The sequence below is a fragment of the Heterocephalus glaber genome, unplaced genomic scaffold (genome assembly GCF_053883595.1).
Source record: "Heterocephalus glaber isolate CG9 unplaced genomic scaffold, H.glaber_assembly_v1.0 deba00000281, whole genome shotgun sequence".
Taxonomy (NCBI): Eukaryota; Metazoa; Chordata; class Mammalia; order Rodentia; family Bathyergidae; genus Heterocephalus; species Heterocephalus glaber.
This window is the reverse complement of record NW_028258139.1, coordinates 3,265,467-3,288,091: the sequence shown is the minus strand read 5'-3', so window position 1 is coordinate 3,288,091 and position 22,625 is coordinate 3,265,467. Positions and strand designations below refer to the sequence as shown.

Genomic DNA, 22,625 nt, shown 5'->3' with positions numbered 1-22,625 from the left:
GAGAAACTGGAAAATTAAGTTACATGATTTGGCATTATGTTAGAAAAGCACACAAGCAAATTAGGTATTGTCAAGAATTAACTTTTTTTTCTTTAAGAGTTCAACTACTTTGTGTGCTTGTACAGGTGTACTCAGTATCTAAAGTAATTTTGGTGTTAAGGAGCTGGGGACTATGTCTTGCTGCTCACTAGATCTGGGTGAACTTCCTGCTAGTTTAACAGAGATATTTCTGGTGTCAAAGGCATCCCTGATGCCCGAAGTTCACGCCATGTTGAGGAGGGGCCAAGCCATGGCCAGTTCTCCATGTGGGAGGAAACAGAACAAGCCCAGCAGGGTGGTTGTCATAACAACGCACAGCCCAACAGCATTCTCTACCTCAGTGGGGCTGTTGTGCAAGCGCCATCTGGGGATGGTGACATTGACCGTGCGGCAGCCTGAGAAAGATCACAGTAAAACTCATTATCAATCTTTATTTCCTACCATACACCAAAGGTACAGCACTGAACACAATTTTGTTGCTTTGATGTAAGAAATATTAATTGTTTGGAGAAACAGTGTACAAACAAACTACCTCAAATTAAAAAAATGCGTACATAATTGCCTTTCTGTTGTTTACAAAAGACCCAATTTACAGTATTGATCAATAACATAGTTGAAAAGAAAATAAATCAGTGCACATTACAAAATACATCCAATACAAAGGAGGCAAATAAATACCACTCACAAAACATCTTGCTCAAACTATGCAAACACAAATAAATTAACCCGAAGTCATAATAAATTATAGTAATAAATACATATGTTGGTGAGAGATTTCTTTTAAATTAAAAAATATATATAACAAACTTGTTAAAATATTTAGCAAATTAAACTTTTGTTTTGTAGTAAGTGAACTCATTTGTATGCATCTATGAAGCACTGTATAGCAAAATGTTTGCAAGGACATAACTTTAATAGAAAATTTTGTTTGGTGTCCAATTTATAATAGACAGCACATATGGTAGCTCTTTTTAAAAATTGGTTTTTAAATAAACACCATTCCTATCTAACAACAGACATCTCATTTTCACTAAACTAAGATTCCAGAGTTCAAATGAACCCCAAACCAAAGATAAGCCCCACTTAATGCATAACAATGACCACAGCTTCATGGGAGTAGGGTTACTGTCGAGTGTTACTTCTCATGTATTTGTGCAGGTAACAGCAATAACAGTGGAACATATCAAGCCTGTGAATGCCATCACATTCAATCTAATATCCATGAGGCTAATAAAAAATAAACACTTTTGTTATAGCACAGAAAAGTAAGCCCACACTAAGTTCATGTGTACATTTACACAGAGGCACGTCTGCACATGAAATGTGTGCGCACACCAAAAAGGCAGTTTAGCTGGTTGTCTATACCTTTTCCTTAAAAAAAATAAATATAAAAAAACTTTTGAAACAATGCTTAACTACTTTACAATCCCTGAAATAGACATTGCCTTTACTATAGCAACTACTAAACTCTGATCCATTCAGAAATTCAAGATTGTGGGCTCAATTTATGTGTGGATGAGTATCTGGAAGTGTGTATACACATGTGCCTGCATGCGTGTAAGCATGCGTGTGTGTGTGTATGTGTGTGTGTATACTTGGTACCACATGCAGTCCAATGGCAAGATTTTCACCAAATTGAATGTTGTCTTAGTTCCTAAGAAGGATGACACCAATGTTGCCAGTGTTCAAAGAAATTATTCAAATTAGTGTAACCTTTTTTTTCATGTCTTACTATACTTTCCATTCCTTTCCAGTCAACGCAGTAAGATAAATGCTATTTCAGGGGATATGGTATCTACAGAATTTTCCATTTGGATGTGTTCGTATTTGCTAAGTACAAATCTACACCGATATTGTCACTTGTATATTGTACCAACATATGGCAGGAAAGCCTGATGGTCATACCAAGTCTTATTTCTTGTCTTGGGACAAGAGTTGCCAACTATCTGGTATGACTTGAAAAACAGACAAATCTGCCTCACTAACAAAGCTTTTGTTTCTTTAAAACATTTCAAATAAATAATTCATATGAACTAAAACTGTGCAGCCAAGTCGAAAACTTTGCTGATTGTTATGTTTAATTATTGCTAACAAAATCTGAGCAGGCTGTTGTCCAGCATCCTGTGCTTTTGTGAGTGCAGATTTCCCACTAGGCGGCGCCATTTATCTTCTTATTCTTTCCATGCAGCTCACCTTACTGCAAACTCATTGATAAATACTACAAAAACCAGTGGAAGGGTGAAAAAGGAAGTGTGTAATAAAAATCAAACTCGACCATAGTGCAGTCCTTAGACACGGATTTCCTTCACACTTTTCTGTTTGCTCATGGAAACCCAGCAAGATAGGTGATTTGAGAATAGCATTTCTATTTTAATCCTATTAGAAAATAAATTAATAAACACACTTGTAAAAATATGGCAGACTTCAAAATGCAGTTAAAAGATAAAAAATTCTTTGATTAGTAATAAATAAAATATAAAAATGTCACATTTATTTTACATATACTTTACAAAACAAAGAGTGCAATGAAGAAATAAAAGGAAAACATATGAAAATAAATAAGATCTAATAATTGACTGCATTGCTTTTAATCCAAAGAGTCTATCATAGTTTTTCTTTCCTTTTTATGTCGGCTGGGAGGAATAGTGCAACGTTGCGTTTGTAATGCAGTACGGCAACTTCCAGTCCTCAGCAGCCCACGTGACCCTTGCAGATCCATCTGGAGTTCACTGCTGTTGGTGATCTCTGTTGCCGGCAGCACTGTGATCCTACACATGGATACCCTTCACTGCCTGTTTGATACTTTCCAGTAGAGCTTTGCATTCCGGGGAATAGTCCCGTTCCAGATTGCTGTACATGTCTGTGAGTGTATTTACATATGCTTCAAAATTCTGCTCACTGATAGGTCCCTAAATGGAGACAAAATACATTCACCCAATCAGAGTGGTTCAGACTGAGGCAAAGGAGGAGCAAATGACAAGGAAGAATGTGGGTGACTCCGGTGTCTGGGAGGGGAGACAAGGATTCATGTGGCTGCTGCAGTTAGGGGAGATGGAGAGAGAGACTGGAGTATGTTGGGATACCCTTGTTCTCTCTTCATTCATGGGATTAATGAAAAGCACTGGGGGTCAATTTGGAGCCACGTAAGGTATATGCCTGGCTGCTGAACTGGACTCCTCAGTACCGTATGACCTCCTTGGAGGGGACTTGGCCTCAGTTTCACATGTTCAGCACAGATCTGCATTGGAGGAAGGTAACTGTTGGTAAGGCTGGGATGGAAGGTTTGCTTGTTCCAAGTGACTCCTTTAACATCTCTGGACTGGAATTTCAGGAGTTTAAGATATAAGCAAGTTGCTCACTGACCAATGTGATGGAGAGTTTTTCTACTTCCTTCTCAGGCTCCCCTTTGTCCATGTTTCTTTTGTAGCACCATTGCAATATGAACTTTTCATTTCTCATCTCATCAGGTAGAACATTAGTTTCACAGAGTCAAGAGGTTTTCACCATTACCCTACTTGGTGTTTTGGTGTCTCCTTCCTTTGCCTAATGTGATGCTTCAAAGAGAGTAGGTGCTGGATACGTGTACATTGTATGCATGTGAGACAGGAAATGTGTGACACAAAGGGGGTGCTACCAAACACTGTTGGTGCCTCCATTTCTCTAGTTTTTGAGAACCACTACAGGTACCTTATCTCACAAGAGCTTTGGAAGAAAGATCTTTTACAAGGTCTAAATACTGTAGGTGTACAGGACATTACGGTCATTGTTACTATTTTGAAGGCCAGTGTTATTTAGATCTAGTCTGTCCTCCAAACTCTAACGCACTCAGAAGAGGGCTCTTGGAAGGTGATTGGATCATGGAGGCACTATATTCATCAGTGGATTCATTCATTAATGAGGTCAGCAGCAGCCAAGTGTGCTGTTAGGGCCTGGCTAGAGGTAGGCCACTGGACACGTGACCTGAAAGTGTCTGTCTCCCTCCTTGGCTTGTCCCTTCTTGCCCTCTGCCTCCTGGCTGCCATGCTGTGAGCAGCTTTCTTCTGGAAGACCCTTCCATCATGCCCTTCCTGCCTTGAAGCCAGCCATCTGTGCATTGGATCTTCTCAAAACTGTGAGCCAAAAAATCCTCTCTTCCTTTAGTTGTGAGTGTCAGGTATTTTGTCCCAGTGATAGGAAAGTAGCTAAGACAGAAAACTTTCTAAGTTTTAAGACTATTTCATTGTGTTCAGGAAAGTACTACACTCAATTATTGGTATTGCCCAATCGTGATTTTCTATTTGCTTTTAGTTTCTGCCATTGCGCTGTGTGTGCCTTGGAGAATCTTGAAAAGGGAAAAGGACCCGGGGAATAGAGTTCATAAAAGCCACACCATGAAGCCAAGCCCCCACTGTCACCAGCTTGGAACCTTGATCCTATGATGGAAACTCTCTTACGATTTCCTTTACTATGGAATGAGAATGCCAGTGCGCTCTTTGGAGTCTTGGGAACATTTTATGTGAGCAGCCCTAAAAGTCACCCTAGAGTGTCCTGTGTGCTAACTGTGCATGGCACAAGTTAACTTGTACAGTGCCTGTCTTCCTTAAGGCAGAGTAAAGAAGAGAATCTTAAGGAATATACATTTGAAGTATGAGGTAGACAAATTTTAGTAAATAGTAATTATAATAATATCCAATAATTACCTTAAACAGCCATAAAAGAAAATTTATCTTCTTTAGTGGTTACTATTATATTATTGACTTTTTTTTAAATCAAAAACCATTTCTGGAATTGGTTAAGATGAAGGCTCCATGCTAGGAAGTTGGTAGATTGAGGGATTTATTGTTTTAAGCAAAACTAATTATGTTTCTCCATTATACTGCTGCTTCTTTAAACACAAAACTAGCAGCTTTAAAAAACTTGTTCTAAGAATGTAGCCTCAGAAGAAAATGAAAGCATTCAGTAATGCAACCTCTCCTCCTCAGGTTTATTTATATTTATGGTAATGTGGAAGAAGCTAATTTTAATAAAGCCTTAATAGTAGCATACATTAAAAATGTGTAGAATTTGGAAATAAGGATGTCTTGCTCATTTTTGTGCTTTTTACTCTATATGGGGAGAACTGAAGAATGTTCTTCATATTAACATATGAAAAAAACACCAAGTTTTCTAGGAATAAAGCTTTTGCTGTTCTTGAATTGAGTGAATAATGAAAAAGGCTGAGTTGCAGATTTTGTGAGCCCTGGAAACTTCTACTTCAAAATGTATTCCCAGTTTTCATGTTGTACTATAAAACAAGCTTCAAATAAAATTTTCCCCCCTTTCTTTTCTTTCTCCCCCTTTCTCTCTCTCTCTCTCTTTATGTAGGGTCTCCTTAATTTGCCCAAGCTGGCTTTGAACTTGCGATCCTCCTGCCTCAGCTCCTGAGTAGCTGAGTTCCTAAGTGCATCCCACTGGGCCTAGCAAAGCTCCATTTTAAATGACTTTGGCCTTTAAGAACATCCTTGGCCTTGATAGAAATACGTGTATCTCCCAGCTGCAGAGATGACTGCCAGGGAGAGCATGACAGAGCCATAGTAACTCTGGCTGTTGACAGATCTCCTCCCAGGTAGGTCCTATCTATGCTAAGAGATGGCCGCTGACTGCCTGGAGACACTGCAATCGTCTGTGACGGGGCAGCAGAGTCTGAGTGTCTGGCTTACCATTTGCGGAAGCTGGATGTCCGCGAGGCTTGAGATGAGAGCCTGGCTCAGACCTGCCAGCTCTTTCAGCAGACTTTCATTGTTCTGTTCTATGAGTTTGTTCTCCTCCTCTATCGTCTTTAAGTTGCTCTCCATTGACGTGATCTAGAATGGAAGTAACTTGGGAATATGAGAAGTGGAGTTTGGAAGGTGTACAAAAGGCCTTTCTCTGGGGAAAGTGCATGGCTGGATGTAAATGCCAGGAGCTATACACTCCACCCCCCCACCCCCCACCCCCCGACACTACGCCATTGTGTTGCTCAGTGTTAAGAATCATTCTCAGGTTTCTGTCTTCAGCTCAGATTTCTTCATACACACTGGAGATCCAGATTGTCTTCATGGTTATATGGTGGACAAACTCAGCATGGTCCAAAGCAATTCTTTGATATTCTCCCCCAACCTGCTCCTTCCACAGATCGCTGGCACTCGACTGTCACTCAGATGTCATGGCATGCCTACGGCTTTCTTTCTCTCACACTTTAAATCCACTAGGTACCTCCTTCAAAACGTCTGGGATGGGGCCACTGTCCCTCCACCCCACCTCCCAGACTGCTGTGCTCTGGGCCAGTTACTGTGTCACAGGTGGGCCTATGTCTGCCTTTGCCCCATGGAATCTCTTCTTGGGCCTTCCTCAACACAGCCACCAAAATGACTCTCTTCAAATGCAAGTCAGTTATGTAAGTCAAATATGACTGCATTACTCCTGAGCTCAAAATCCCACAATGGCTTTGCATTCATTCAGAATAAAAACCAAGGTCCTTCCGACGTACCCACTGTGAACAGCCTTTGTCACCTCTGGCACCCTTCTCCTGTGACCTGTTGCTGCCCAGCTTATGCACCTGCAGACCCTCTTTGCTATTCCTCAGATCTCTAGGTGTTCTCACTGTTAGGGATTTGGCATTTGGCATATTTTCTGTGTGGAATATTCTTCCCCCATACCCGTTTGATTAGTTCCTTCAGCCTCAAGTCTTTGCTGAGATATTTTCTTTTTTTTCCTGGGGTTTGGTTGTCCTATTTGATATTGAAATCCACTCACTTATGAAACTCTACCTCTTTGTAGCATACACAGGGATCTTTCATGTATAATTACTTTTGTTAATTCTCTAACTCCTCCTTCTTGACATCAAGCTCTGTAAGGGCAGAGGTTTTGCATTCTTTGCTATTGCTTCCCAAGAGGGGTTCCCATGTTTTCCAAATCAAAGCATCAAGCTCTTTTTGTGGACTTGGTATCCATTTAGAGAAGACTGTGGCAATGGTGTCACTCAGTGAAGAAACCCTACTGTATTTCACATGGTTTCAAACTGTATTCAGTTGCGCACGTTGAGGACTGTGGAGTCAGTAGCCATGGTGGAATAAAACCCTCTACTTCAGGAGAGGAGAGAAGGAAAATGAGCAGGATCAAAGGCCTTCCACTTTATCTCATTCTTTTCCTTCTGACTTGTTGCAATAGTTATTAATAATGTTTAAAAAATATTGTACTAAACTTTTGACTTTCATTTATTTAAAAGAAGCAGTCATTTTAGAGAATGCAGCATTGAAAAACTGCTAAGATATTTTTGGATAAAGAATTTGTTCAAGAAAATGTCTAGTAGGATGTGTTTCTAACAAAGACTGATACATCTTGCAGAACTGTTCTAGAAAAAATTAGAAAGTTGTAATGTCTTATTTGAATTTTGGATAAAATTAAGGACTCAACTTCATGATTATTTCTAAAGCATTGTGTGCTCTGCAGGACTCTTTCATTGTAGGGTGTTCTGCGTTAATTGCTAAAGAAGGATTCAAACAACCAGGGAGGACAAAAACATGAGTAACTCTGTGTACAGCTACAGAATCAGTGACCTGGGATACTCCATCTATTGAGATTTTGCAATAATCGTGCAATCAGGAACTTTCCAGCACATTCCCTCTAAGATATCAGATATTTTTGGACCCAAGGTTTAGAAAGTTCAATGTTTTGTTTCCACTAAAGGTTATGATTAAAGATACCTCATTAGTTTTTACCTGGGTCTGAAGTTTCATCATATCTGCTTCAATTTTAAGGTTGGATTCATTCAGTTCCTTTATTTCTTCATCCAAATGCCTAATTTCTTCATCACCCTCCACACCTATGAAGAGTCAGACTGTCTTAGTTCAATGTGGAAACACGAGACAGTGACAACTGTGAGTCATTTTATATTTAACTTGTGGTTTGATCACTGAAAATGAGACTTTAGTTTGAAGTGTTTTTACCCAAAATATACATGTGTGAGTTTCTGAAAAAGTAGGTAAGAGGAGTAACAGAATTTAATTCTTTGTAAGAAAAGAAGCAGAAAAGTGCCATTATTTAATGCAGTTCAGTTACACTAGTGTGGAGCCACTGGAAATGTCACACATTGTCCTCACTTAAACTGCTGCATCCTTTGGGGCACACCCTGTCCCAATAAACCCTTTTCCCATGTAAACACCAGGCCTCAGAGAGCTTGAAGGAGACCTCAGGATCAGCAACAGACGTTAGATAACCTTCAGACTCTGAAGCAGAGCTGGCTTTCAACCCCAGTGCCAGGTAATCTCTCATCCCCATGCAGCATGGATGCTAAGATAGGAAGGGGGCTGCACAGGCAGCTGTGTAGTGGTGCTGGACCTCAGGGCTTTTGAGTGGAAGAGGAGCTAAGGTGCTGGCAGGAGATGTGGAGTGCAGGGTCTCAGACTAGTGCTCCCCACATGGCCTTAGGTAAGCAGCACATACAATCTTAGGGAAAGAACATGGCCTGACTCTTGTTCTTAAATTTGGGTAATTTAACTTCTCTGGGCTTCACTTTCTTCTTCTGTAAAACAAGTCTAGTATTTATGCTGTGAGAATGAATTCAACAAAATGCAGCATGCTCAACACATAGTAGGCTCCCAGTGAGCGGCTGCAACTCTCCAACCATTATTTTCTAGGAGTTCAAATATATTTTAACAGTTGAAAAAGCTGGGAAAAGTAGTTAATATTATGGATTCCAAAAGCAGGATTGAAAATAAGCTCAACAGTCCAAATGAATGAGTCTAAACCAGTATTAACAATGAAGAAGGATAAATGTAAACTTCTGCATTTAGGGTTAATAAGATCAATTTCATGAAGGTAGAGTCAGAGAGGGACTTGTTAGTCAATTTGGTTGAAAGAGTTCTATATGTCCCTGGGGTGGCTACCTTAGAAAATAGCCCATAACATATTGCTATAGTTTGAATGTGTTCCCCAAAATTTGTGTGTATAAAACTTAATATCCAAATATGATATTTAATGGCACTTGGAGGTGGGACCTTTGAAAAGTAATTAGGGTTATATGAGGTCATAAGGTGGGGCCCCCACGTTGGCATGAGTTGCTTTGTAAGAGGAGGAAGAGAGACCTGAGCTAGGGCACTTGCTGTGTTCATTCAGTGATGGCCTCTGCCATGGTACCATGCAGCATGAGGCCCCACCAGACACTGAACAGAGGATGGTGTAATGTTCTTGGACTTCCCAGGCTCTAGACCCATGGGCCAAGTAGACTTCTATTCTTTCTAAGTTACCTAGCATTGAATATTTTGTTACAGGAGCAAAAAATGAAGTAGAACATCTGCCGAACGTGACATTCTCTACGACTCAGTGATTCCATGCCCAAGTAGTCACTGGAGACAGACAGGTGCACACCTATAACACAGTATATCCACAAGACGCACACAGCAGAACTGTTCACAAATGCCTCACCTGGGAAAAAGCTGCACCCCCCCCAAAAAAACCCCAGCTGAATGCTCTTCACGTGATGTGAAGAGAAAAAGTGTAAGGCCTAAAAGGTTATGTACAATGTGAGAAAGTGGGTGTCTATTGTGTAAGTATTATTGCTCTTCTAAGCATAACTACCTAGCTGGTCCTGGTGTCGTGGTCCTGTAATCCCAGCAGTCTGGGAGGCTGAGACAGAAGGATTATAAATTCAAGTCCAGCCTCAGCAATTTAGCAACTGTCTAAAAATAAAAAATTTGGCTGGGGATGCAGCTCAGCGTGAAGGACCTGGGTTCACTCCCCACTACCAGCAAAAAAAAACCAAAACTATGGAAATAAAAATGAGGTGTGCATGGGCCAATGAAGGGAGTGTGCCGTGTCCTAAGACTGATCTCACTCTAGGCTCTGAGAGACTATTAATCTGACTGAGTAAGCAGTCTGGCAAAGTGACTGAGGGAACAGGAACAGTTTCCCAGGACACACTGACGGACCCATAGGATCTCAGCGGACAGGGGATTTCTTTTGCACTGGCTGGCTGTGCCTAGAGGTGCATTTCTGAGCACCATATTCTACTATGTCGTATGCTGGTTGAATAATCCTCTGTCACACAACCGGTAGGAGGAGGAGTCAAGGAAGAAAGGATGGAAATACCTGGATTCTCAATAGCCAATATTTGGAGTGTTGTTAACACTTGACATTTTTCTGATCTGAGCAAATGAAAACTTAGAGTATCTGGTGAAGGAGACAACACTTATAAACTACGAAGTGCTCTGAAGGAAACAGCAGGGGGCTATGGGGACACCAGTAGAGAAGACTCCTCACACTAAGGCTTTGCAGCCAAGCAGAGAGCAGGCAAATGGAGAGCAAGCAGCAAGATGAGTTTTCCGGGAGAAGGACACAGAAAATGTACAGGTGTAGTGAGAAGGAGCCAGTGTGCCCCAGACTGAGGAAGGTAAACGAGGAGGAGCAGGCCACAGTAGACAGCACACAGAGCTTGAATTTATTCCTAGTGCAACAGGAGCTGGTGAAGAATTTTCAGTGAGGAGTTGCAGTGCTCTGGCTATCTTTGATGGAGGAGAGACAGAATATAGCCAGAAAACCAGTTAGGGGATCACTGCTGGGATCCTGGCAAGGTCACATGGCCCTGTGCACCAGGACCGTGGAACTAGGGGCACGGAGAAGGAGATACTCAAGGTATAATTTGTAGGCAGAGTTTGCGAGACTTGCCATGGATGGGAAAGAGAAGACATGAAAAAAGAGGAGTGAGGGTGACTCTGGCTTTGCTGGTGCAAGTGCTGTCACAGGGCTCTCTGTGATGAGGGAGACTGGAGGGCAGCAACCTGCAGTAAGATCATTAAAAGTTTGATTTTGGATAAGTTATGCTTTTGAGATGCTTTTGAGAGGATTCTTTCTTTTAAATTTTTGAGATAAGGTCTCATTATGTAGTCTAGGCTAGCCTTGAACTTACATAGCCTAAGCTGGCCTTGAGCTTATGATCTTTCTGCCCCAGCGTTTGTGAAGACGCTTTAAATTAGAGACAGGGTTATTGATCCTGGGATTTGGTTAGGATTATGTTTTCCCTGATGCCCAGTGTCAATTAAGAAAACTGCTATAGTTTGGATCTTGAATGTCCCAAAAAAGGCCCATGCATTAAGGGATGGTGCTACCGAGAGGTTGGGAAGCTTTAAGAGCTGGGAGCCAGCAGGCGTCTTTGGGTTATTGGGGGGATGCCCTAGAGGGGGATTATGGGACCCTTGGTCCTTTCTCTATCTCTCTTTGGTTTCTGTCCATGAAGTCAGTGGCTTTGTTCTGCTACACGCACTGCCATGATGTGCTGCCTCAGGCCTAAGACAATGGACCGACAGATTTGGAACTGACACTTCCTAAACTGCTACTCAGTGTAAATCCATGTTTTTATAAGTTGATTATGTCAGGTATTTTGTTATATTAATGGAACGCTGATTAACAATAACCATGCCTCTTAGTTAAGTTGGTGCCATTTGGAAGATATCTAGTAACAACAGATGCCTGAAGCTGGTGGGATGGTTTCATTGTGGGATGGGATATCAAAGAAGTAACATCACAGGATGTAATACAAAACAGGGTCTCCATAAATTTTGTGTATTAGGGAATGAGTGGACTAATGTGTTTGCTATGAATTCTGGGATTTGGGGAGGTATTTTAGCCACAGGATCAAGTTTAGGCTATTTCTGTGACTTTTTAAAATTACCTTGTCTGTTTCCACTAAGACATTCATCCTATCCATAAACACAATCTTTAAGAGCCTTATTTCTTCTTTGGTGGGGCATTTTACATTTAAAAAGAGGTCCCAGATTTTGAATTTTACTTTTCTTTTTTAATCAATGACTCATTTGATCCTTCGAAGAAAACCATGAGTTAGAAACATTTATTACCTCATTGTATGGATGAGAAAACTGAGGTACAAAGTCAGTGGAAGAGCTGGGATTCAAACATAAGCTCATTGGCTCCAGAATATGTCCCCTTAACCTTTAATATCCAGTGGTCTCCCTTATCTGCAGCTTTGCTCTCTGCGGCCTCAGTTTCCCATGATCAACTGCAGCCTGAAAACATTAATGGCAGATGCCAGAAGTAATAAGTTTTAAATCACTTTTATTACATTACACTATCATAATTGTTCTATTTTATTAAGTTTTAAATTTTTACTAGGCCTAATTTGAAAATGAAACTTTATGATAGATATATATGCATAGAAAAATGTATTTGATATGTTTATATATGTTATATACCTTGCCTTCTTATCTTTGATTTTCCTTTATATCTCATTTGAGTCAATGTTTGAGTAGCTTTCTTTTCTGTTGCCTCACAGTTCTTGCCCTTTAAATACTGTTTGAATTAAGGTGATATATATATATATATATATATACATTCATTTTCTCGGTTTCAGGCATCCACAAGGGTCTAGGAATGTATCCTACACAGATACAGGGAGGACTACTACAGTGCAATCTTAATTCACAGATATTTAGTTTTGGAAGCAATAAAAATATGCACTGATGTTTCTTTACATACATCCTTATACTAGAATGTTAGACTAGGTGGGTATCACTGCTGTTCAAGAAAAAAATTTTCCACAAACTATTTTATTTAATTGTTTAATAATTCCATTTTAAAAAAGAGTCCATCTATAGAAAAGCAGGAGAGTACAATCTTTTCATTCTGTAATTCTAGCTTTTACTTTACTAATCTGAGCCCAATTTGTGTAATTAGTGGTTATGTAGCTTTTAGTAATTTTTTTGAATTTCATGTAATTATACAAGTGATGTGTATACCTGTATATAGTAGGCATACTCAACTTAGAAGAGGGATTTAAATAGTTACCGTTTCATGTTATACAAACAAAAGAATTCTATTGCATTTCAGACAAATGCTATTGTATTTCTTGAGTGAATGTTTACTTGCATATTTGTTTTACAGAATAAAACTACTTTTTTATTTAGGAGAAAATCAATATATATCTGACCACTTTCATTACTAAAGGACTTAGGAGAGTTAATATCCACAAACAAATAATGAATCAATACATAGAACACACTATTTGGCGGCTGGGAAGAGCTGGAGGGTTCTCCCAAGTGTAAAAGTGCACACAGCAGCCACTGTCCCCACAAGGTACAGAGGGCATGTCTTCTTTCTTGCACAGATAATCTAACTCTATTATTAAGGTCTAGCAGTGGTCTTTAAGAAAACCAATGTGACAGTTTTGATTTGCTCTTGTGCTCCTGGCTTACTACTTATCTTTATTAGGAGCAGCCCTGTGATTTATATTTAAGAATCGGTATTGTTAGTATTCTCTTTATGAGGACTCTCAGTAAATATATGCTACCTGCACTCAGTTCTAGAAAGAGATTTGCTTTGAATTCACTTCTTACAGTGTGATTCTCATAGTAATTACATTCCTCTTGCTTTGACCTCTAAAAAGTGGGCTCAGATCTTTATTTACTGAGTGTGAAATGGCTTGGGCTGCATATTTTTTTTGTAATCCTCAGGCTTGCCCTATCTTGCCTTCTTATCGTTGATTTTCCTTTGTACCTTGTTTGAATTAATTTTTAAGTAGCTTTCTTTTCTGTAGCTTCACACTTCTTGCCCTTTAAGTACTGTTTGACCTAAGATGATGTATAAATAAGTACATATTAAATTGTCCCAATTTAATGACAGTGGACAGAGGCATTTGAGGACTGGGGAGTATTTCCAAGCAACAGTGAAAGCGTTGGGGAAAGAGACTTGGCTGAGCCTCTGGATGCCAGAAAGCTTGTAGGATACAGATCTATCCCCAACATGCAGGGGGTCTGCTCCTCCTCTCCTGGGTGGTGCCCTCCCTCACTCTTAGCAGTGAGTGGAAGGGAGACTAGGTCCCCACCAAGGGACCATCTAAAACAAATGAAGTTCTCCCTCCTCAGAAGGGTGACAGCAGGAAATTGCACAGGGCCTTCCTCTCTGGGAGCTGTACAACCTCTTTTTAAAACTCCTGAGCAAAACTCCTGGACTGTCAGCTATTCTGGAGGCTGAGGCAAGAGAACCCCAGGAGAACCCCGAGTTGAGGCCAGCCTATGCAACATAGGCAACACAGAGAGACCCTGCAGCAAAGAAAGAAAAGAAAGAAAGAAAGAAAGAAAGAGAAAAAGAAGAAAAGAAGCCCTCATGCTCACATTAAAAGGAGAGAGCAAGTCTTTCAGAGAAATAAAGTGGCAGTTGTGAAAAGTTCTCAGCTTAGGGTGGGAGGTAGAGCTCAGCGGTAAAGTGAGTACTAAAAGGCCTTGGATTTGATCCTCAGTACCAAAGCAAAAAAAAAAAAAGCCCCAGTTTGGTTTCAATTGTGCACCAAAGCTATCACCAGTATCAAGTAAAATTTCTGAAGCAAAATGATTGTTCTGCCATCATGCCTCACAGGCTTTAGAAAGATTGTTGATGGAAATCAGGACAGGCCTAAGATAATGTTGACTAGAAATCATAGGACAGCACAAAAGAACCAAAGAAAAAGAAGAGCATCCAAATTAGAACTTAGAAACCATATACTTGTAGCTTAACTTTGAAAAGGGACAAAGATGGATGTGAGAAATTGTATTTCTGAAATTTCATAGGTAACTTACACCAGAATGCGCGCGCGCACACACACACACACACACACACAAATGAAATTGTCATTGTTCAGACCGAAGGACACAACTTCTACGTATCCATCAAATACAGTTTCCTGATTTCTCTTTTGGGGATTTGGATTGAAGAGTAAAGGAGAGACCCTGGGGATGTGGCTTGGTGGTAGAGCTCTTGTCTAGCACGTGTGAGTCCCTGAGTTCAATTCCTAGCACTGCAAAAAAAAAAAAAAAAAAAAAAAAAAAATCAGAAAAAAAGTGAAAATAGCAAGAAATTGATTCTCAGAAAAATTTCTTGTTTGTGCTTGAATCTGAGGAAACATTTCCTTTCACATACTAAAACTGCATATGAAAGCAGCATATGTATAGAGTGTATAGAGTGTGTAGTGCATGTGTGGACTTGCAGAACCTTTGCAGAGCTATGTTGAGACCTCAGTGGAGATGGTCACTCACCCCCAGTGGCCTTGAGCTTGATGGTCATTAGTTCCTCAGAGACCTTGCCCTTTTTGATAGCTTGTGCATTGAGAGGACATCCAGATAAGCTGCAAAAACAATTTATGTTAATGTGTGAAATGCATACTATTTCTTAGAAAAATTTAAAAAGTTTCATTCACTACCTATTATTGATGTTTTTGTTTGTCTACTAATTGTATCATAACCCGTGGTCTTGTTGTAGAAAATAACCAGTAACTATCTATTAAGGGAAAGGCAAAGGGGCCTCCAGCAATGGAAAATGTTTTGTGCTTTTTTTCCTTGAATTGGAGTACAGATATTCATTGCTGCTACACCATCATGATTGAATTCATTTTGTTAGAGAATGCTACTCTGCTGCATTCATAAAAGTGCCTTCATTTTGTAGTGGCTACTTTATGTTCTGTAAACAGAAAATTGTACATGTGGATTATGAATAAGGATTTTTCCTAACTGGTCAAAATTCCATGAAAAATAAAGTCTAATCTAGTTCTTCCTGTTTTTATACAAAGTGTGGTCTGCTCTTTACATAATGACTCAACAAAAGTCAAAAGTACCTCGCTACTCTCCCTAGAGCACATTCAGTCTCGATGTGAAAATGTTTTTAATTTTTTAACTGTTAAAATATTTTTCATTAAAAAAAAATCTCCAGCCTGAAAGGAGAATAATGAGAGCTGCTGCCTGTGTTGAGACCCAGGGTGCCCGTGGTGGTCTGTTACCCTGGGGTGGTACTTCTAACCCTGACAATTGAATACTTGCACTCTTCACAGGGCTTCTTTCCTTTAATGTCATTTCTTTTATTTAAATTGCACCGATATGATAATGACAACGGTGCACAAAATGTTTTCTCCATCATCTGTGATCAGATAGTTTTGTTGTTCCAAGTAGCCATTCATTCTTTTTCAGTTTTGTTATATCTTTGTCTAAACAAATTTAAGATCAAAATAAAAGTGACCATAATCAGCTATTTGAAATATTGTTTCCCACATAAAGAAAGCATGTCAACCTGACATTTGTGATGCTGTGCAAAGTAGAAAATATTTCTGGAGCAAAGCCCTTAATAACTGTGAGTCCCTGTATTTTTAAAGAGTAGTAAATTATTGTACATTAAGAGTCTATGAAATATGAGAAATAGTAATATAAAACATGATAAATAGCAATAGGTAATATTATGGATAGAGGGGATGTAGTTTTCTCAAATTTGTTAGGTGATAAATTATTTTATACAGGACAGAAAAAAATGAGAGACACAGGCTGAACTTAGAACCTGTGCCTTCCATCCTGTAAGCTTCTTTCAATCGTGGCCCTGATAAACTTCATTATTATTTCCTTTTCTGGAGAGTTTGCAAGAAGTTTGTCTTGTTCTATTGTCACATGTTGTGTTCTCAGAACTTGCTCATGAATGGAAGGAATATCTAGTTGGTAAGGTGGATTTTTAAGGATTCTTGTAGTGAATCTGTTTGTAAAATAATGGATGATAACATTTGATTAAAGCCCCTCCTTCTCCTCAAAAGCTCTGTTTTGTTCAGATAACTTGTAGCATATTTCCAGGTTGAGATGGTATTGTGTAAAAGTTAATGAAGCCTCTGTCCCCAGTTACATGACTTAGGGCCAAAGCATATAGCTAAGTTATAAAATTAGGGTTCTGGTTCCAAAAATGCTACCTGATATTTTGTATATTTCAGTGTAGTTATCTTATCCTGGATATAAAACAAATCTTAAATTTAAAAACCTGAGCAGGAAAAGTATTTCAAAGTTCCTTTTCCTTTTGAAGTTGAAGTTTGGCAGGTCTTGGCTGTAACCTTCAGGATATGGGGACCATACTGGAAGGGCAGAAAAGTGTGCCTTATACGGTTTTGACTGAATCTACAACTCTATGAAGGCATACATGAGAGCAACATTAAGCTATTTCTTCATCTTCCTTAAGACAAAATGGCAGATGAGACAATGTACTGCATACACTTGATTTGTACTGCTGTTCCTGAACTTTAAATAATAGTCTAAATTCAAAATAAAACAAGGTGTGAGACAGTGGACATCAGCTTGTACCTGAAAACCCTAAAAAATTAACCACTTGGAAAATTCAAGTTTTCTCAATAAGCAGGTTTCAGTGACAACCACAAAATAAGCCATTCTGGGAAGGCTTTAGAAATGAACAGTGTCAAAGTGCCCCAACTTTGCTCCATTTGTATACTGCTCATAAACATTTGTTCACTACTCTTAAACAGAGCAACTTCAAGTTTTCCTAAAGCTTCACTGGCTTATTTTATTTATTTTGGTACCAGGGATCAAACTCAGGACCTTGTGCTTGTGAGGCAGGGGTGGTGCCACTGAGCTAAATCCCCAGCCCATTTTATTTTATTTTTTTATTTTGCAATACTGAACCCAGAGAACGCTGTTATACCCCTTCCCGCTTTAAACTTTGAGACAGGGTCTCACTAAGTTGTAAGTTGTTCTGGCTGCGCTCAGACTTTCGATCCTCCTGCCTCATTCTCAAACCAGCATCATGTACAGTGGAGCACAGGGATAGAAAAGGACTCATTGATGGGAGAAACACATTGTGAATCTTCTAGCTTTTTTCCTTTAGGCAGAAAGTAAACCAAAAAGCTGGAGTTAGATTACTCTTGCCCAACATGAGCTTGTTGAAAATACACAGCACTCAATGATAAAGGAATTAAGTTTTTGTGAAACTCTGAAAGCCTTTTCCAGTTCTCCTTCATCCTCTGTACTGTTAGCAGTCTTTATGTCTTTTTATTTCTGGCTGCTGTGGATAAGTCACATCTTCCTAGCAGCAAAATAATTATAATTTTTGCCTGAAATTCAACCAGTGCATGAGAGGGAGGGAATGATACAAATATGTAAAGCGAAAGTTTACAATTACATAACAAAATAGAGCAGATAACACCACTTGGAATTGAAGTGAACCATTAAAAGACTGAACCATTTAAAAATAGCAGCATACACAATATTTTAGAATACACTCACAAAAAAACAAAACAAACGCACAGTCTCTAGAGCACTTGAAAACTGTGTAGTGAATTTTCAGAAAGACATAAAGCGGTATTTTTTGTTCTTCAGTTTAGGAAAACATCTATTTAGCAAGATTCAGTGTTATGATATCTAAAGCGCTATAATGAATGACATTTAGGAGGGTTTGGACCCCATTCCCAAAACAATCCAGGTGACAACCAACCACAACATCAACAGAATACAATGACAAAAGACAAATGTTACCTTCTGTGCGTGACAAAAACATTATTTACATGCCCCAGTCCATTGCAGCCCGGCAAGGGGCAGTGGGGTAGTTCTTGCTTGTTCAGTTTCCAGGAGAGAGGGGTCCCATTGAGAGGATTCTCCTTCTGTCTCTTGGCAGCCAGGGGACAGCCAGAAGCTGTGCGGTGTGAAGTGTATTTACCTGATATGTGACCTTGGCCGTCACACCCTATTACTGGACATCTAGAGAGACAGAGCGGAGATGTTACCAGCCGGGAAAAAGGCAGAAACAGTTCCACACTACCCAGGAGGCAAGGCACGAAATTACAGAGTTTTAAAGGATGTGACCACAAGTACCAAAGCAGGATTATATTAATAGTAACAATGGTCCATGGGCTCTGAGCTCAGCAATTTTCATGTATTACCTCTTTTAATATTCACTGAAAATCCATTGGGTAGAGAGTGGTATTCCATTTTATAGGTAGGAAAAATGATAAAACTTGGCTGATTTACCATACATTTCTGGAGTCTCATGTTTACACATTTTAGCTTTAGGGTCATTCACTTAAGTACTAAATTAAGGGACAGCTCACTTTCTGGGCCCCGTTCTGTCTCTCTTAGACAGAAGCTATCTTTCAAAAAATTCTTCCTACTCTTGAAAAGAAATACTAAATTAAATTGTTTCTGGACAAAGTCACAGAGTATAAAATGTTAACTACCTTGATCACTGCTACATGGCACATCACTTGTGGTACTGCAAGTTTGGTCTGCAAATGTTTAAATATTGTATTTAGAAATGTTGTAGAGAAAAAAAAGTCTATATCTGCATCTATGCTGTGTGTATTACCATAGACTCGGTGGCATATTTCTTAGAGGAAGAAATTTAATTTATGTATAATTTCACCTTTTGCAAAATTGTAGTTTCAGAGGAAAATGCTGCTGTGTTTGTCATTCTATAGCACTTCTAAAATGCTGAATTCTTTGAAAATAAACTGGAAAAAGGTTGACCTTCCCCTTTTTCTTTTGCACTGCCAAAGAAATGTAAAAACACAGCTATGAATGGGAAAATTTTCTCGAAGCTCCATCCTGATTCGCTTCAGGAGCCCTGATGTTTAATAGGATCTCTCTTCTCTCAGGCTCGAATGATGCGCAATTGGACCCCAATTGGGGCTTCACCCTCTCAACCAACATGACACAGCAGCCCCAGACACCTCCACTGATGCACTTACTTAAGTTCAGGGTCTTCTTTTTCTTCCTTCGTAGGTGTCATCTTGACACCACCTTTCCTCGCACGAGGGCAGCCAGACAAGCTAAAAGAAACAACCAACAACAACAGCACAACATTTTGAGATCTCACTGCATGTTGCTGCTGACATACTGGTTTGTCGCTCAAAGTGGGGTCAGGCCTACCTTCTGTGGGAAGCATAGTTTCCAGTCACATGCCCTGAGCCGTCACAACCTGGGGTTGGACACCTGGAAAACACAGAAACAGAGTGTGGGCCATGAGGTTAGGGAAGGGAAAGGAGTTATGACACATTCTAGTCGAACTAGACAGAGCAAGCTGGTTTTGGTGGTATTTTTCTTTCCCTTTCCTTTTGCTTAAATATTGGTTAAGAATCCATTTTTGAGAAAAAGTCTAAAATATAGAACTATTGTGGGACGGTTGGTAGATAAAGTATTAGTTGCCATTTATTGTACATTTTTAAAAAATCCTGTATTGGAAGGAACTTGAAAGTCAGCCCACAACTTACTGCTGGGCTTCTGTCTACATCATTGAATTTCTTATCTTTCATGTAAGAAGAACACTTTTCCAGATTGGTTCTATGAATAATTTATTTTCTCTGATATGCAGGCCTACCATGATAATCCATTAATTGCACATGAACAACAGTGATATATGTGAACTCAGGAGATCTGGAGCATTAATATGATTATCAGAGAACTTAAATAATTTTGTTCCTGGTCTGTCCTGCCTCATCGCCTAAGTTAGCTGGTCTTTGGGAAAATCTTCCCATAACTATTATTGATAATAATCCATTAAATCTGGAATCAGAAAGGTGAAAAAGGAAGAGGAATACACTTCTACTTCTGATTAGGAATGGGTTTCAAAGTACATATGAAAACAAAAGTTTGTACATATATTCTTCTTTTTATTGTTTATTAAAAATCCCCAATATAAATTAAAACAGAGGCTATCACAAAATATTTATCTTCTGAAGGTTTTAGTATGGATTACCTTCATTTATTATTTCACATTATGCTCCCTATGGTTCAGATCTCTACCCACACAAGAGTTCTAGCTGAGAAAAGCAATAATCTAAAGAAAATTGTGAATACTCTCCTTTTTCTTAAATTTAATCCCTAAAAACTTTCATGGAATACTTTTATAACCAATCCATGCACACACAAAAAAGGGGATAAATGCTTTTTTTCCCAAATGAAATAGAAAATCAGAACACTTTTCTTCTAGCTAATGGGAGAAACCTGCATTGAGTATTTAATTAATCATTTAAAGAAATACTGTGTATTCTCTAGTATAAGGAAAGCTTGTGCGATTATCTTTTTCTATTAACATTTTTTAGTGAAACAGTGCTTTACTAGCATGTTGTAATTATGGAAACACCTGCTCTAAATAGTTTCTTAAAAGAGATTCTCCTCGAATATCTGAACAAGAGGTCAATGAAATGTCTTTTTTCTTGTATAGAAAACCCAAAATACTGCTTATTTGACATTGGCAAAAAACACCTAACTATTAAATGGTACAATAGGACTTCTCAATCTACGTGATTTCAATATATTACCTACTTTTTTGAAATAATGTTTAGACAAAATACTTAAGAGAGCCAATAGCTATACTTAAGATGTAGCAATGAGAAGTTTAGAACAATTAAATAAACTACTCTGGTATATCTCACTTTTCAATTGGTGAATTATTAATCAGAACTTAACTTTTTAATGTTTCAATGTAGAAAAATGGTGATCAATGACACAATTTCTAAAATCTATACTGACAGTAAACTGTACCTAATATTTTGAAAATGAGAAATGTTGTATATTTCACAGTTCTCTTTATTTTATTTACTCCATTCCAAACTTTTATGTTGGTTCATTATCAAGGGTATAAGATGGATTTAAATTTTTGATTATACTGTATGTAATAAAATCAAGCAAATGAAAACTTTGGAATAAAAAATAAAAATGAAAAATAAAATAAGTAAGTGTTAATGCACATGTAACTTGAGATCTTGTAACTCGGTAGAAATGAACCAAAACTGTGTTTAGCATGCAAAAGTGAAAGGTAGCTGTATGATTTTTAAAATGCCTATAAAGTAAAATATGCAATTTTCTTAAAATTAGATGATGGAAATGCTTTGACACACCTTCGTAGGTCTGAAATCAACACAAAAAGTTTTTGATTTAACAATTACATCATTCCTTTAAAAATTATTATAATATACTGTATAAGGCCTCCAAAGCAAACAAACTAACTAGATTACAACTTTTGTTGTCATTCCAACTTTCTCATGAAAGAGTGCTTTGCTACTGTTTAGTTAAGTATAATTTACTACTTGTTGATCACACTGACACTGAATGACCAGCAGGGTCCCATCAGGGGGAACAAAGGCTAAGGAAGTCATGCCTCCTGACACTTACTTAAGCTCCTGAGAGTTAGCAGCCATGAGGGACTTAAGAGTCTTATCTGCTAAGGGACATCCAGAAACACTACAGAGGGAGGAGAAAGAAAAAAATACAATACTGACACACACAAATCTGATTCAATGGCATCCCAAGTTTATGACATGTTAAATTATTAGTGACTGGGGGTTGGAGATAAAAATCTGGGTTTGAATTTGGCTATGCTGCTCTGAGTCTGCACTTGCTGGCACTTCAGTTATTTCTGGTAAACTCAGATTTGTTACTTATCAAAGGAATGGTTTTATCCAATGAAATTCTCCAGCTCTAGAATTCAGTGGCCCAGTGACTGCTGACACAGTTCATTCCCACAGCAGCATCAGGTGATGCTAGCTTAACAGCTTAATCTGGTGCCCAAAAAGAAAGCTAACAATAACAAGAAAAAGGTCAATGGAAAGATTCATCACACTCTTTGTACTGTTCAATCTTTCTTGTCCAGCATCAAAGGTGCCATCTCCGCTAGGTTAATGGTCCACCCCAGTTGTTCTATTGTCTTCACTTAAAGGTAGACAGGACCAAAGTCTGACATTAACTCCCACTTTGTAACTTGGTCTAAAAGCCATTTTTTACCAAGAAAGGGTGAGAGTATGTATTTACAACAGCACAAAATGATGAAAACCTGCCCTAACCACACTGGAGAGGTCA

The 22,625-nt window shown here is 38.9% G+C and overlaps 1 protein-coding gene across 6 annotated transcripts in view; it reads right to left on the bottom strand.

Moving 5' to 3' along the window:
* Positions 1-456: 456 nt before the first annotated feature.
* The window catches only part of St18 (ST18 C2H2C-type zinc finger transcription factor), a 311,874-nt gene continuing 289,705 nt past the window's right edge, over positions 457-22,625 (bottom strand). For all 6 annotated transcript variants that reach the window (XM_087185715.1, XM_004837518.4, XM_087185713.1 and 3 more), the window contains 8 exons: positions 21,942-22,010; positions 19,698-19,760; positions 19,517-19,597; positions 18,309-18,530; positions 15,057-15,145; positions 7,758-7,861; positions 5,718-5,861; positions 457-2,948 (listed from right to left, as the gene is read on the bottom strand). In XM_087185715.1, coding sequence (XP_087041841.1) covers positions 2,808-2,948; positions 5,718-5,861; positions 7,758-7,861; positions 15,057-15,145; positions 18,309-18,530; positions 19,517-19,597; positions 19,698-19,760; positions 21,942-22,010 — 913 coding nt within the window. In that variant the 3' untranslated portion in view covers positions 457-2,807. The remainder of the gene's footprint in view (positions 2,949-5,717; positions 5,862-7,757; positions 7,862-15,056; positions 15,146-18,308; positions 18,531-19,516; positions 19,598-19,697; positions 19,761-21,941; positions 22,011-22,625) is intronic.